The sequence below is a fragment of the Scomber japonicus genome, chromosome 13, assembly GCF_027409825.1.
Source record: "Scomber japonicus isolate fScoJap1 chromosome 13, fScoJap1.pri, whole genome shotgun sequence".
NCBI classification, from domain to species: domain Eukaryota; kingdom Metazoa; phylum Chordata; class Actinopteri; order Scombriformes; family Scombridae; genus Scomber; species Scomber japonicus.
In genome coordinates this window covers 6,577,551-6,591,826 of record NC_070590.1, presented here as the reverse complement: position 1 = coordinate 6,591,826, position 14,276 = coordinate 6,577,551, and the positions used below count along the sequence as shown (strand labels likewise).

Sequence of the window (14,276 nt, the reverse complement as noted above, 5' to 3'; positions counted from 1 at the left end):
CTACACTCCAAAACAACACACAAAGAAAAGAAAAAGCACAAGATGAAAATTTAGCACATATAAGGTACACATATAGACATTTATTTAGATTTGAAGTTGTTGATTTTAAGCCAAGATGTGGTAATATTTATCATTTAATCAATCAAACTTTATTTATATAGCATGTTTCATACAGGTTAATGTAGTTGAAAGTGCTTTATAGTTGATTTACAAGCTGATAATAAGACAAAATAAAAGTGACAACATAGAGAAAAGGAATAAAAATGATGAGAGAACAAAAATAAAGAACAAATTAAGAAGAAAAAAACTGAGATCAATGCACAGAAGAGAAAATAAGGTTGATAAAATGTTAAAAAAAATAAATAAATGAAGAGAGAGAATAAGAGAAAAAGTTTAAATTAGAGTAAAAAAAAGGTTAAAATAGATTAAAAAGACAAAACAAAAGTCAAAAATGGAATAAAAGAGATAAAGTTTAATAAGAGCTCGACTAAAACTAGGTTAAAAAGAGATTAAAAGCACTAATAAAACATTATAGAAACTGATAAGAGGATAAAATGTATAGAATGATAATAAAATAAAGTATAGAATTATATAAAGTATATTCTTGCAAGGTTTCTGCTTAACAAATGGTGTACAGTACAAAATGCAAAGACACAGAGGAGCGTAAATGGGTTATTGAGGCAAGTTCATGAATCAGAAAGAGACCATCTGTCCGCATCTACCCACGTATCCAATTCATGATCTTCTACCCGAGTGTGGAGTGCTGCGTGCGCTTGTGAAATCACATTTCCTGTGGTGTCGAGGTCCATTTTCTGCCACAATGTGGACGGACAGGCCTCTATTACAGCTAACAACATGATGGTCAATGAGCTGCTCTTGCTTTTTCTCTTTCCCTCTGTCTCTCTCTCTTTCTCTCTCGTACACCTAACCACATGCACGAAAAACACGAGCACACACACACACACACACACACACAATCAGACATCCTGTTCCTGCGATAATGTGTGGGATGATTACTACAGGCTGCGGGCCGACACTCGCCATTTACAGAGAGACACACACTGTCCTCTCTACAGCTTAAATATGTTAGAAGCAAGAGGAAGTTATGATAAAAAAAAGAAAGTGAGAATTATTGAAAAAATAAATTGGGTAGCGGACTAGAGCTAGGCAACATGGACCAACGACCTCGATATATCGATATTGAGACAATACTATAGAGCTGATGATTGGTGCTTTCACATAATATGTACTAGGGCTGGGCGATTATGGCAAAAAACAAAATCACGATTAACTGAACTTTTAACCTCGATTACGATTAATGAACGATTATCTCCACCCTTGATGAACAATTATGTATTCTCACAATTTCTTTAGTTTAGTATTTTCCACTGCTGCCCTCACACATGAGTATCTTTAGGGAGTGAAAATAACGATGTTTTAAGGTGTGACGCTGTGGTTAATGTCTAGTTTACTTGTAGCTCTAACTCTGTAAATATACCACTTTATCCACATGTCTAACCTTTTTAGGCGAGAAAGTAAAGTAGCCCTTTAGATCCACAATGTGAAGCTAATTTGTCCAAATAACACCTGTTTTAAGTTTTGTTCCTGCGAATTTGGAGCCACTCAAGTTAGCCGTAGCGAGTAATGCACTTCCTGTCATTTTCACAAAATAAAACACCCGTTACCTTTTATTATTAAGAAAACCATAACGATAGAATTGGTGCTTTTATTTTGAAAACAGGAAGCGAACATACCCTCGGTGGTGATCTGTGACATTTATATTTTGGGTTTTTTCAGAAGTTGCGTTGCATCTTGGGTAATTTGAGTGTGAGTAGTCAGCTCTTGATGCATACTCCGCATTTCTGGAGAATCTAGTAAACCATCCAGGAACTTCTCACATACTCTAAATCACATACTACGCAGTTGAAACACACTACATACTTCAAATGACGTCAGAGTTAGTACGAGTAGTAGGAAAGTATGAGGTTTAGAACAGACCCGTAGTTTTATTTTGGCGCTTTCTGTTGACGTCACATCCTTCTTTGAGTATACCCAGTCACCACCGAGTCAACCTCAAGCCAAACCAGGCGGGGAGTTCCTGTCCTCTGAAAAGAAGCCAATGCGGAAGTAACTTAGAGCTGCATTCTATCAAAAGGCCACCAGGGGGCGACCGTTTTGTGTTCAAAAAGAAGTCCGTCTCTATACAAGTCAATGGAGAATTCACCAATTTCTCACTTGATTTCTAACCTCAGTAAACGTTTTCAAAATGTGTTTATGGTCTCAATCACTAGTTTAAAGCCTTCTTCAATGCAGTATGATGTTCATTTGTGAAATTTTGGCCTCCCTGATTTTATATTTGACGATAAAGCAGGCTACGTGACTACATTGTGATTGACAGGTTGATTGACCAATGTCCTTGAGATCCAGCCCTCGCAACCAATCGCAGCCTCCCCGCTCCGCTGTTGGTCCCGCCCATACGTCTGTCCATGACTCCGCCTCATGCCCATATAAGTAGAATCCATGTTCTTTTTTTCCCGGCATGCACCTGAAATTTTCAAGATGGCCTAGATTCGATACTATAGGCTTCCGAGCAGCAGTCCACAAACCAATGGATGACGTCACGGATGTTACGTCCATTTCTTATATACAGTCTATGAGCCAAACCCAGGAATTTTTCGGGGGGCCACCCAGAGGACATACCCCCGAGGCAGGGACTCGTTTTGCCCCCGTAAAAGTTTCAGGTTCCTGCTATGGAGACACGCGCCAATGTTCACGGCCCCGTAAAATGACCCCAAAGTTCCTGCAGTGGAAACAGCCCTATTTAAAGACATCACTTTGGGCTTTGGGAAACAGTGATCGATATTTCCCCCCCATTTTCCAACATTTTGTGGCCCAAACAAGTCGACAACTCGACTAATTAAGAAGAATACTCAACAGGTTAATCAATAAAGAAAATAATCATTAAGAGTGCATTTTCAGAGCACCCTTGTAGCAGCACATGCCATATACCAGCAACATCCCTGGTTCCAGTCTGGTAAAGGACCTTCGTTGCATATAATACCCCTTTCCCTCTCTCTCCTTTCCTGTCGGCCTCTCTGCCATAAACTGCCAAATAAAGGCCAAAAAAATAATATTTAAAAACAAAAAATGCATTTTCTGCTAAAAGCTTGAGATTCAGTCTGATTGGAAAAGCTTTAAGAAATATTGAGATAATCATGATGGGAAACCTCAAACCTCAATACTACTAGAGAAATATATTCATCTATACTATCATCTGAGGTTAATGTCACATCTTGACTAATTGATGCTACAATAAATTAACTTAAATCAAATAAACTGCATCATATCCATCGTTTCAGTGACTGGTCAATATCTGTTTGTTTGTTTTTTTTTAAATATAAGAGTTAACACCAGTCCAAATATAAAATACAGAACAACTTCATTTTTTACTGCAGCCTGCAGAGCTGGCAGCGGTCTGGGTGTGAACAGTCTGTCTGTTTTCTGCTCTCTGCTTTATGGGACCGGCGGGTCGATGGGCACCTCGGCCATTACTCAGACAGCGCAGAGCACAGCACCACTTAACAGCTCTTTATCTTTACACACTCAAGTAGGGTTAGAAAAGTAAAAGAAGGGACAGAGAGAGAGAAACGGAGAGAGATGGTGTATAATATGTGATCATGTAACATACACAGAGCAGCTGTACGTCGTGGGACTGAGTGAGCACGAACTGGCATTTTATTAAACACTTGAGTGTCAGAGTCAATTTGGGGGAGTTTCTTTACAGCTTAGGTTTGTAGTTTCAAGTATCTCATACGAGGATAAAACCCAGATGTGATGTAATACACTTTTGTTTAGCCACATATACTGTATCTGTCTCCATTAACCAGAACAGAGTGGATTTGATTGCATCAGTCTTGGCTTGCAAGCAACTCAGGGTCAGCTCTATACTCGAGTTCAAAGAGTCGTGATAATGCACCAAAAGCTGTTTAGAAATGACCTAATATGCAAAAACGAAGACTAACATGATCACTTTAGCAACAATGGTTTATGTAGTTAACTAACAAGTATCCACAAACCAACACTGACTGACTAAATGTCACCCAAAATTGGGTCCAATTTGACCCATTGTTACATTTGAGAGCTGTAAAAGCACCATAAACACATTTCTTTTAGCCAGACTTGTCCTATAATGTGACCCAGAATATACATAAATAGTAATAAGATGCATCATTTTTAAATTTTTGTGCAGCTGATACACATTTTTATTTAAGCAAATGTACAATTTTGACCTGAAATGTTCTCCTGGACCGTATTTTTTTTCACAGAAGGATTAATGAAACATTTATTAATGACTGATGGGGGAGTTTATGAATGTGAATTGGTGGAGAGACTAATTATGAGTATGTAAAGGTTAAAACAGAGACACATTATTACAACTGGGGAAATATTTGTTTTATTTCTGTCTCTAAAGGTCCTTTGAGGTATTCAAAGTCATCATCAGGTTATTAGATCATAATGTTTCTGCATGTCTGCATAGGTAAAGACCTTTTTGGGGAATTGGGAGAATTGGGAGGATTTTTACCACATGAGAATGTAAAGGTTACTATAATAAAAGCAGCACAGTGGCTCAGTGAAGCTGTCGATCTAGAGTCTGCATGCTGTGAGAGTTATTTTTTCCTCCCACAGTCTAAAAGACATGCAGGTTAATTGAACTGGAGACTTAAGACATTACCCATAAGTGTGAAGGTGAGTGTGACTGTATTTGTGTTTAGCCCCGTGATAGCCAGTCGACCTCTGCAGTGTGGGCTGGATTAGGCTGAAGCCCCCCCCCCTTCCCACCCCTCCACCTCTACCTCTACCTACACCATCCTGCTTTAATCATAAACATACAGCCAGATCACAGCATGTACACACTATGGTGTATGTTCCAGCGTGGGAGACAAAAGCAGACACGCAAGCGCACACATAGGACACAGCCAAGGTCAGCTATTTGCTGATGCTGCAAAGCTGATTGCTGCAAAAGCCAACTTTTAATCAGAAGCAGAGGCCACTGCAGTGCTCCTTAGAGGCGTCCAGTCCCTTCCAGCACCCCCTCTGCTCTTATAAAGATCGGCAGCGAGGTACTTTCTGTCTTAAATGTGCATCTGTACGTGCAAGTCTGTGTGAAGCAATGTTTGGATGTTGTTTCGTGGAACTCTGTCTGACCGGTGCCAGAGTTAAGATCTCTAATCACTTTTTTTTCCTTCTGTCTGCAACAGCATTGATTGGTGGAGTCTGAGCAGTGTCGGGGGCTCCCTGTGGTGGCCGGCTGTCCAAGGATTGGCTCAGGTGGAAGAGTAATAGAGTATCGATCCCTGCCCAGCCGTGCAGACATTGAAGTAATGTGAATATTGTGGCTGAGCACAGCCTAATCATTTACCCGGCTACTGAGAACCTTTCAACCAGCTTCATAGCTCCCCTCAACACCATCCATCAGCTTGTGAGAGGAAACATCGGCCACAAATATAAACACAGAAACAAGCCACAAGTGCGAGAAGGCAGTGCAAATATCCAGTGTGCCAATCCAAATATCCCTGTAGGGAGTTCTCTTTTAAAGCCCACGTTCGCTTTTCCTCATTAAAATGCATTGTGTGTATCCTTGAGGCCCCACAAACCTGTTGAGAGCTTTTCTTTCCTCATCAAAAATTCACAAGGAGTGCCCCTGGTAGGCTCGGTTTCACTGTGGCTGGGACCTTTGTCGCATGTCATATCCATCTCCTTCTTTTAGCTTCCTGTCTGCCTCTTTACCATCGACTGTCCGACGAAGGCGAAAACGCCAATAAAACAAACATTTACAAAGTCTTTGTTTCTTTTGGAAGTGATTTTAAACCTGCAGTGTTTACATCCATCTTTGCTAGCTAGGAGTCTTTCTGTGTTTCCTGCCTCTGTGCTTCTTTATGTGACCCACATGAGATCCAGATACCTTTAAGGCAGATAAATGCATCTTCTCATTGGTAAGACGAGTTGTGGGCGATACGGATTATGATTTTTACCACAATAACAGTAATCTTATTTATCTTATTTTTTAGGGAAATTCAATTGAGAATCCAGTGAAAGAAGATTCTAGTTCATCATAACTTCAGGTCAAAGGGGAACCACAACTATTCTATTCAAATATCTTGAATATTTAAATATCACTAGTTCTTATTTGATTTTATAACTTCATAATTTGACATCAACATCTAACATAATGTTTCTGAGGAAATACATCCGTCAAACCTGCCTGTTCATTTTGCTGCCTCTGCCGTTGCTATCAGCTCTGTGATTGGTGGCCGAGCAATAATAATTCAATGGCTAATTTCAAATGATTATAAAATTGACTAATCATATCTTCCCTCTAAATGGGTGGACTATGTTATCACTCATTTTCTGTGAGGGACACGAATCACAAGCTACTGGATAAACTACCTAGCTAGCCTATTTGTTCGCAATGGAAGCAATAACTTTGCTACTGAGGGGGGCATTGTTGGGAATTTATTATTCAAGATTAACTTATAATGAAAACTTAGAGTTCATCTGCAAAGGAAGATCCATTGACGTACTATAAGAGCTGGATAGGGCACTGCTGATAAGCCATCAGCTGATTTTCCCCAGTGGTCACTCGCGGTATTGCATTGATAAATCCTCCTGCAGCCCAAAAAGCATTTTCCCCATAGACTATAATTGTAAAAGAGACGTCTGTAAAACTGTTGACAGGACACTTAAAACAACAGACAAGGTCAATTATGACTCTTTTTCTATTATGAACTTTTGATTAATGGAGGTTTTGCATGTGTGATTTAAAAGTCTGTAACAATCATCACAATGTAAAGTCTGTGGGCCGAGTGGGTGGAAACACTACTGCTCAAATTCAGTGGGTCACATAACACGGATATATACCCAGAAGCTAGAAATGTGTTTTTTGGTGTATGCACCAGCCGAGCAATACTTATAGGACTGAATGGGCACCATTTTCGGCCCAATATCCAGCTCTTATAAAACATCCATGGGAAATCCTGCACCAGAGCTTAAAAGGGACCAATTATGCTAATTTCCAGCTCTGTATTTTTCATTCTGGGACTTCACTAGAGTAGCTTTGCATGAGTCACAGTTCATGAAACTCTTTGTTTATCTTACACTGGCCCTTTACACAGCCGCTCAGTTAAGCCTCTGTCTCTTAACAGGCAGTCCACATTCATCCTCTCTTCTTTACACACTGATTTGATAACATTAAAGAAACTAATTTAACAGAAATTGCAATTGCATGCAAGCATAAAGAGACTCTAAGGTTTAAACAAACAATGAGTGGTTATTATAAAAGATTGCTCTGAATTAGTCATCGATTCTGTACTCTTAGCTTTTTAATATCTTTAAATATGTGATCTGCTGCCAACCACTTCCTCTCTGAATGAAATTACAAAATGTACCCAAAATGTTTCTCATGCTTATATAGCCACATAAAAGGAACAAAAACCACTAGACTACCCCACCCATATTTTCAATGTTTCCTACACCCATGATGTCAGGGATGCTGTGGCACTAAAATCAGAGCTAGCAATGGATGACTGACAAAAACATCTGGCAGATAGATGGTCTGCTTAATTAGGTCAGTACAGGCATCAATATTGATCAGATTGAATTAGTGCATCCCGAACAACTTTGCCCAAAATGACCAGATACATCCAGAAATATATAAAAAGGGACCTTGAAAATTTCCATTTCAATTTTCTCACAGTAAATGTTGTCATATCGCCCTTGTCAAGACATAAATAAACACAAATCAGTAGAAGAGATGCAGCGAGAGGAAGAGGAGAGACAATGTGAGACAGACAGACGGACAGACAGACAGAAGGAGGAACATTTTATTAGAGCCTGCTCTTTATGCTCGCACGCTCTGCCACTGGGACTACATTGCTGCCATAAATTTCGCCTGGATGCATCTGAGCAAGGATAACATTGAGCACAGCAGACTCTGGGGGGGGATTGGGGGGGTTAAGCCCATGAACCTTCACCCTGACTCCGATAACACGGATCTCTGCAGTCAGATTGTGAGCGACTTGATTGACTGCTGTCGGTTGAAACTATACAGGGTTAGAAAACTTGACTTTTAATTTCCACATAAATTTTTCAAGCTTTCTTCCTCATTTTTATTTATTTGGGAGAAGAAGAAAACAACACTCCAATTGAAATCGTTGTGAGACATAGATTTATTGCTTCAAACCCAAAAAATGCAGCTTTTCCGCCAGTAAACACATTACGAGAAGCACCGAGAATTGTGATTAGAAGGAACCTCTTTCCTGCATCAAATTACTGAACTACAAGAGGGGAAATGGCTGCTTCTCATTGGTTTTTTGGTTAGTAAATTTTCACCTTCCCCAGATATGTTTCATTTGAATTAGTATATCCACAAATCACGTGAGATTAAACAGAAGTGCCCTCTTGTTTGTAATGTTTTACTGCAGGTTCAGAAGCTGCACAATGTAAGGTCTCTTAAGGATTTGAAGTCCATGAAGATGATTTACTAGTTTTTCTACTAGCTGCTACATATCAGCCTGCTGCTGACAGGCTTTTAAGAAAAAGAACATTTTCCAGAGACTCTTGAAGCTGTAAAGGACATTGAAATTTATGCCCACATTTGGATACTTAGAGAAATCTGCACCACTCTCTGCACTCCAACTGTCCAACGCTGAGATAAAACAACAATATATTTGTCTGTATACCATACAATCCTTCACAGTTGAATAATATATCGCTCCAATAACATCAAACACTACATCACTACTGGAGTCCTGTCATTAACTGTTAAAAACTCAAACTATCTCCCTTTGGCTACAGATTTGAGGCGATGTGTATTCACGTCATGTCGCTCTGCACCATCCACACAAAAACATGTGATGCCATTTGAGCTATAGAAAGGCTTTTAATGTGAAACATCTGTGTAGGAAGTGTTGCCTTTCACTAACATTACCTAAAAGTGATTTAAAAAACCTACAAACTGGAGGAGAAAACAAACTTAGAACAGCAGATTGATGATTATGACTAATTGTACTGATAAATAAATAATAAAGGCTTGGTTCTCGCTACCCTTGATGCTATTTGAGAATCTACATTAACTTTGAAATGTTGCCCTAAACATGGGATTATACCATACATTGTATAAAAGAAATGGACGTAACATCCGTGACGTCACCCATTGGTTTGTGGACTGCTGCTCGGAAGCCAATAGTTTCGAATCTAGGCAGCGCCATCTTGAAAATTTCAGGTGCATGCTGGGAAAAATAAAAACACAGATTCTACTTATATGGGCATGAGGCGAGGCCATGGGCGGAGCAGGGAGGTTGCTATGGTATGGATCTCGAGGACATTGGTCAATCAACCTGTCAATCACGACGTAGCCACGCCCTAATGCATACCCTGCTTTATCGTCAAATATAAAATCAGGGAGGCCAACATTTCACAAATGAACATCATACTGCATTGAAGAAGGCTTTAAACTAGCGATTGAGACCATAAACACATTTTGAAAATGTTTACTGAGGTTAGAAATCAAGTGAGAAGTTGGTGAATTCTCCATTGACTTGTATAGAGACGGAAGTCCTTTTGACACCAAAACGGTCGCCCCCTGGCGGCCTTTTGATAGAATGCAGTTCTAAGTTACTTCCGCATTGGCCTCATTTCAGAGGACTGGAACTCCCTGCCTGCTATAAACTGATATTATTTAGTCTATTTTTCTCAGCCTTTATAATAATAGTCACCAGTTATTTCTTCTCTGTGCAATTCTTATGTGTTTTTTACGATTTAATGAATTCAATTAATTTTATTCTACACTTATTAATTTTCCCTTCGATCCTAAAACTATGTCTTTATCATTTGATTTTGCAATTCTTAGCATCTGTAACACACTTTGGTTGTTTTTAAATGTTCTCTACAGTGTAAATATTGTCAAACACCCAAATTAAAATAAAAGGTATCAAATACTCAAATTCGATGTGCTAAAACCATCAACTGTTTGGTATTTTGGCTTGAAAACTCACTTATAGCAATTAATCCATCATCAAAATAGTTTCCCCTTTATTTCCTGTTTCCTAATCTTTGCAGCTGATACATTTAGTTTTATCCAAGAAGTATTTGTAGCACCATAATGTTGTGCAGAAAGGCAGTGTATCCGTGTGTGTGTGATATTTTAAAATGAGGTTTTGTGAAGAACTTGATTAAATTTTGAAAAGTGGTTCCTCTTCTTCTGGTACATAGCCAAGATGGTGACCAGTGAGGGTGAGAAGTATCCATAGTTACACACTCAAGTTTTTGACTGTTTGTCTGTTTTGAGTCCAGAAGCACAAGACTTTTACTTGTAAAGGAGTATTTCTAGTCAAAGAATATTTATTTGGCACTTGGGTTCATATGCAGATGACTATGAGAGGTGTGTTGCTCAGTTTAACAATTATAAAGCCAAAGGATTCATTATGTAAGTATCTGCTTGACATTCACTGAGTACATAATAAAAAATGACTGGGTTAAAATGAGCCTGTCAGTGTTTCTAACGTCCTGACAGAAGACACAAATCTTATCCTGACAAAAATGAAAAGATTGCTCCTCCTGCTTTTTTTCCCCCCTCCTCCTCTCGACTTCTTCCAGTTTTCAGTCTGCATGACTGACATCAGCACAGACCAAAACATATAATCTGCGTGACCCAGTTTCCATGGCAATGCACGCTGGCTGTCGCTGCAGCGGCACACAGGCAGAAGGAGGTTACTCCATCCAGAACCACAGCCTGCTGTGTGTGTGTGTGTGTGTGTGTGTGTGGAGGGAGGGAGGGGGGGTGGGGGGTAACAGTGGCAGGGGAGTCAGCTCACTAAATCCTGAGGCCCTGAATCTGATATCATACATACTGTACCGGCTTATACAAGGAGACTGAAGAGTGTAGAGGAGCAATGGTCGATGACTACTGACATAATGTTATTCAGTAAATTATAAATGATTAGTCATAGGTCATCAAACTCTTATCCTGCAGGGACCTTTGGCACTGAGAGCTCCCTGATGTGAATGTTTTAATGCTGCAATAACTGCTCCAAATTTAAGCCCAGTTGCACAAAATGATGACTTTAACAAGACGGTTATTTGACACCAAGGTCTCAATATTTGACCAAACCCTGAGATATTTTGTGTATTAATATATATATTAAGGATTTGGTGATTCTTAATGGAAAACATTAGGGCTTGGTAATATACTGATATTATATGATATCATGTTATGAGACTAAATATGGGTTTAGACTATCATAATATTGCATGAGTCTTTTTCCTGCTTTTAGAGGCTGACTTACCAGACTTGCCTTTACTCACTTAGTCATTATATCCACATTACTGTTGTTTATTAAAACTGTGTAGATGTTTTGTGAGAGCACCAATCACCAGTCATCCCAAAAATACTGTCAGACTGCATGCGAATCAGGACAATTCCCACTCGAGCCCAGAGGGTGTTAGTCACCTGAAGCTGGTTGGTAATTGCCAAAAATGTCAGGAGAAGAAGAACCTGCACACTTCAGCAGTTTATTGACAATGTTCAGAGTCAGCCGGAGTGCACTGCTAGTCAAATGGTTACTGCACATGGCACAAAACTGCAAGGTCACCATCAACTGTCAAATAAAGGCAAAAATACCACAAAAATAAGCTAGTTTACAACTGTCCATCGACTAATAAAAAACACTTAGATTGAACAACTTTCATCATCATCATCACCAGCTGAACTAATCAGGGATCAAACTACAGGGTACAACAACTCAGTCTATTTTCTTTATGATGATGTCATAGTGTCGGTAATAAGGGAAAAACTTGAGGCCTTATCTCGTTATTATGACCTCTGGATCTCAAAGTTATTACCAAGCACTTTTTTTAGGAACACTTGTGTAATCTGCCCCATTTAACATACATGAGGGGGGCAAAATATTAGGAAGACTTTCCAATATAAAGCACTCCAGTACACCACCAATACCACCTACAATGACCTAAATAATAGATATAAAGTAGAATTATAAGCTTTTTCACAATGTTAACAACTAATGCAAATGTATAGGCTTCATGAAAGTAGAATTTATAGCAGAGCTGTTGTATTGGATTGCACAGGTGTTCCTAATAAAGTGCTTGGTGAGTGTCATATGAGATACTTAAAAGGTATATTATACAGGATTTTAGACTCACACATACAAAAATTATCTCTCTCAATCATGACTTATGACCTATTAGAAATATGTGCCTGCCTGTATTTTTGTATTATTTTGGTGTGTTGCCAGGTGTCAGTCTTTGGGCAATAGGTGTGTAACCCTCAGCCAGTAACAGCACGCAGGGTGTGAGGTCACGAGTCGAAGCATCCCTCCTCTCTCCTCCGCTCTGCTCTCTGTCTCTGTGTATAAAGAGCAGCAGGTTTGTGTGTTTGCTTCACCGAGGGCGGAGCTGAGCTACACACACACACAGAGCAGCAGAGAGGCCACAGCGGACATGATGGAGCTCTGCATTCACACCACAATCTGGCAATGCTGCACCTTCCTGCAGGGTTTTGCGGAGGTGTGGGCGAGTTTATTTGTGCTTCAGAAACTCTCTCTTTCTTTCTCTCTCTCTCTCTTTCTCTGACCCTGCTTACTTACTTATCTCAACCACTGCATAGCTGGCCAATCACAGCATGACATGAGTGGGCATGTTTATCAGATTGGACATGAAGGTTAATTAACCTCTGATAGGATGCAGCTAATTCAATTGTATTAAATGTTTGGCTCATTATGACCTATTAATTAAAGATATAAACTAAATATAAACACTTGAACCCATCACTTTTATTGATACTGATCAAATTATAGTTTATAACCCTAAAACAAGAAGCCTTATTGTGTCATGAACTAACATGCTGATACATACTGGACTATTCTGAAACTTTTGGGGCCTCATAATGATCAGGAACATGCTTATTTATTTACAGATGAATAATTTTGTCTGTAATATGTCAGTAAATATTAAATAGCTGTTATAATTTCCCACAGCCCAAGTTGATGTTTTCAAAAAGTCTCATTTTGTCCAATTAACAGTCTAAAGTCCAAAGATATTCAGCTTTCATGCATGACAAAGAAATGTATGAAATTAATTTAAGAAGCCTTAACCCTCCTGTTGTCCTCGAGTCAAGGAAGGAAGGAAGGAAAGGAGGGAGGAAGGAAGGACGGACGGACGGACTGAGGAAAGAAGGAAGGTTGGAGGGAGGAAGGAAGGAAAGAAGGGAGGGAAGAAGAAGGAAGGAAAGGAGGGAGGGAAGAAGGAAGAAGGAAGGAAAGGAGGGAGGAAGGAATGAGGGAAGGAAGGAAAGGAGAGAGGGAGGAAGGAAGGAAGGAAGGACAGGAGGGATGAAGGAAGGGAGGAAAGGAGGGAGGAAGAAGGAAGGAAAGGAGGGAGGAAGGAAGGGAAGGAAAGAAGGACAGAGGAAAGAAAGAAGAGAGGAAGGAAAGGAAGGAAGGGAGGAAAGAGAGAGGAAGGAAAGAGAGAGAGAGAAGGAGGGAGGGAGGAAGGACAGACAGAAGGAAGGAAGGAAAAGAGGAAGGAAAGGAAGGGAGGGAGGAAGGAAAGAAGGAACAGTCAAAACAGATGGGGTCAATTTGACCCGGGAGAACGACAGGAAGGTTAAATAGCAAACATTTGGTATTTGACAATTAAAATAGTTGATTAATTTCCTTTCGATCGACTAATTGATTAATTGACAGTTGTCTGCAGCTCTAATCAGCCTCAAACCAAACATATCTGCACCAGTTTTAATCAGTCAATCAACTCACCCGAGGCCTCTTCCAGACCACACGTCCGATCCTGTTGCCCTGGTAGAAGAGCGAGTCGTCGGTGGCGGGGAAGCGGGGGTCCTCAAAGAGCAGGCCACTCTGCAAGCACTGCCTCTTCAGGGTGGAGTACTGCTGCCCCTCGAAGGCCTTCACTGAAGTGAACATACTGCAGCCCTGAAGGACACAACCGAGATGACACCAATGAGACCAAAACTGTACTCTATATATCCTCCGTATGCATAGATCCTACTCCTCCATTGACTTCCATTCATTTTTTTTTAGAAACACTGTATTTCTCTCCAAAAGCCAACATCTGCCGGCATTTATTTTGAAAGCACTTCTCCTGACTGACAGCGAGCATCGAGCAGACTTTAATACCTTAACAGTGAAAGCTCTCGGTGGAAACAGAAAGTCGATGTGTGCCGCTGCCTCCGAGCACAGCCTGGATTC

The 14,276-nt window shown here is 40.0% G+C and overlaps 1 protein-coding gene across 1 annotated transcript in view; it reads right to left on the bottom strand.

Moving 5' to 3' along the window:
- capn5b (calpain 5b) overlaps window positions 1-13,991 on the bottom strand; it is a 39,623-nt gene extending 25,632 nt beyond the window's left edge. The window contains 1 exon segment of the mRNA XM_053331923.1: window positions 13,827-13,991. Coding sequence (XP_053187898.1) covers window positions 13,827-13,991 — 165 coding nt within the window.
- Window positions 13,992-14,276: the final 285 nt, after the last annotated feature.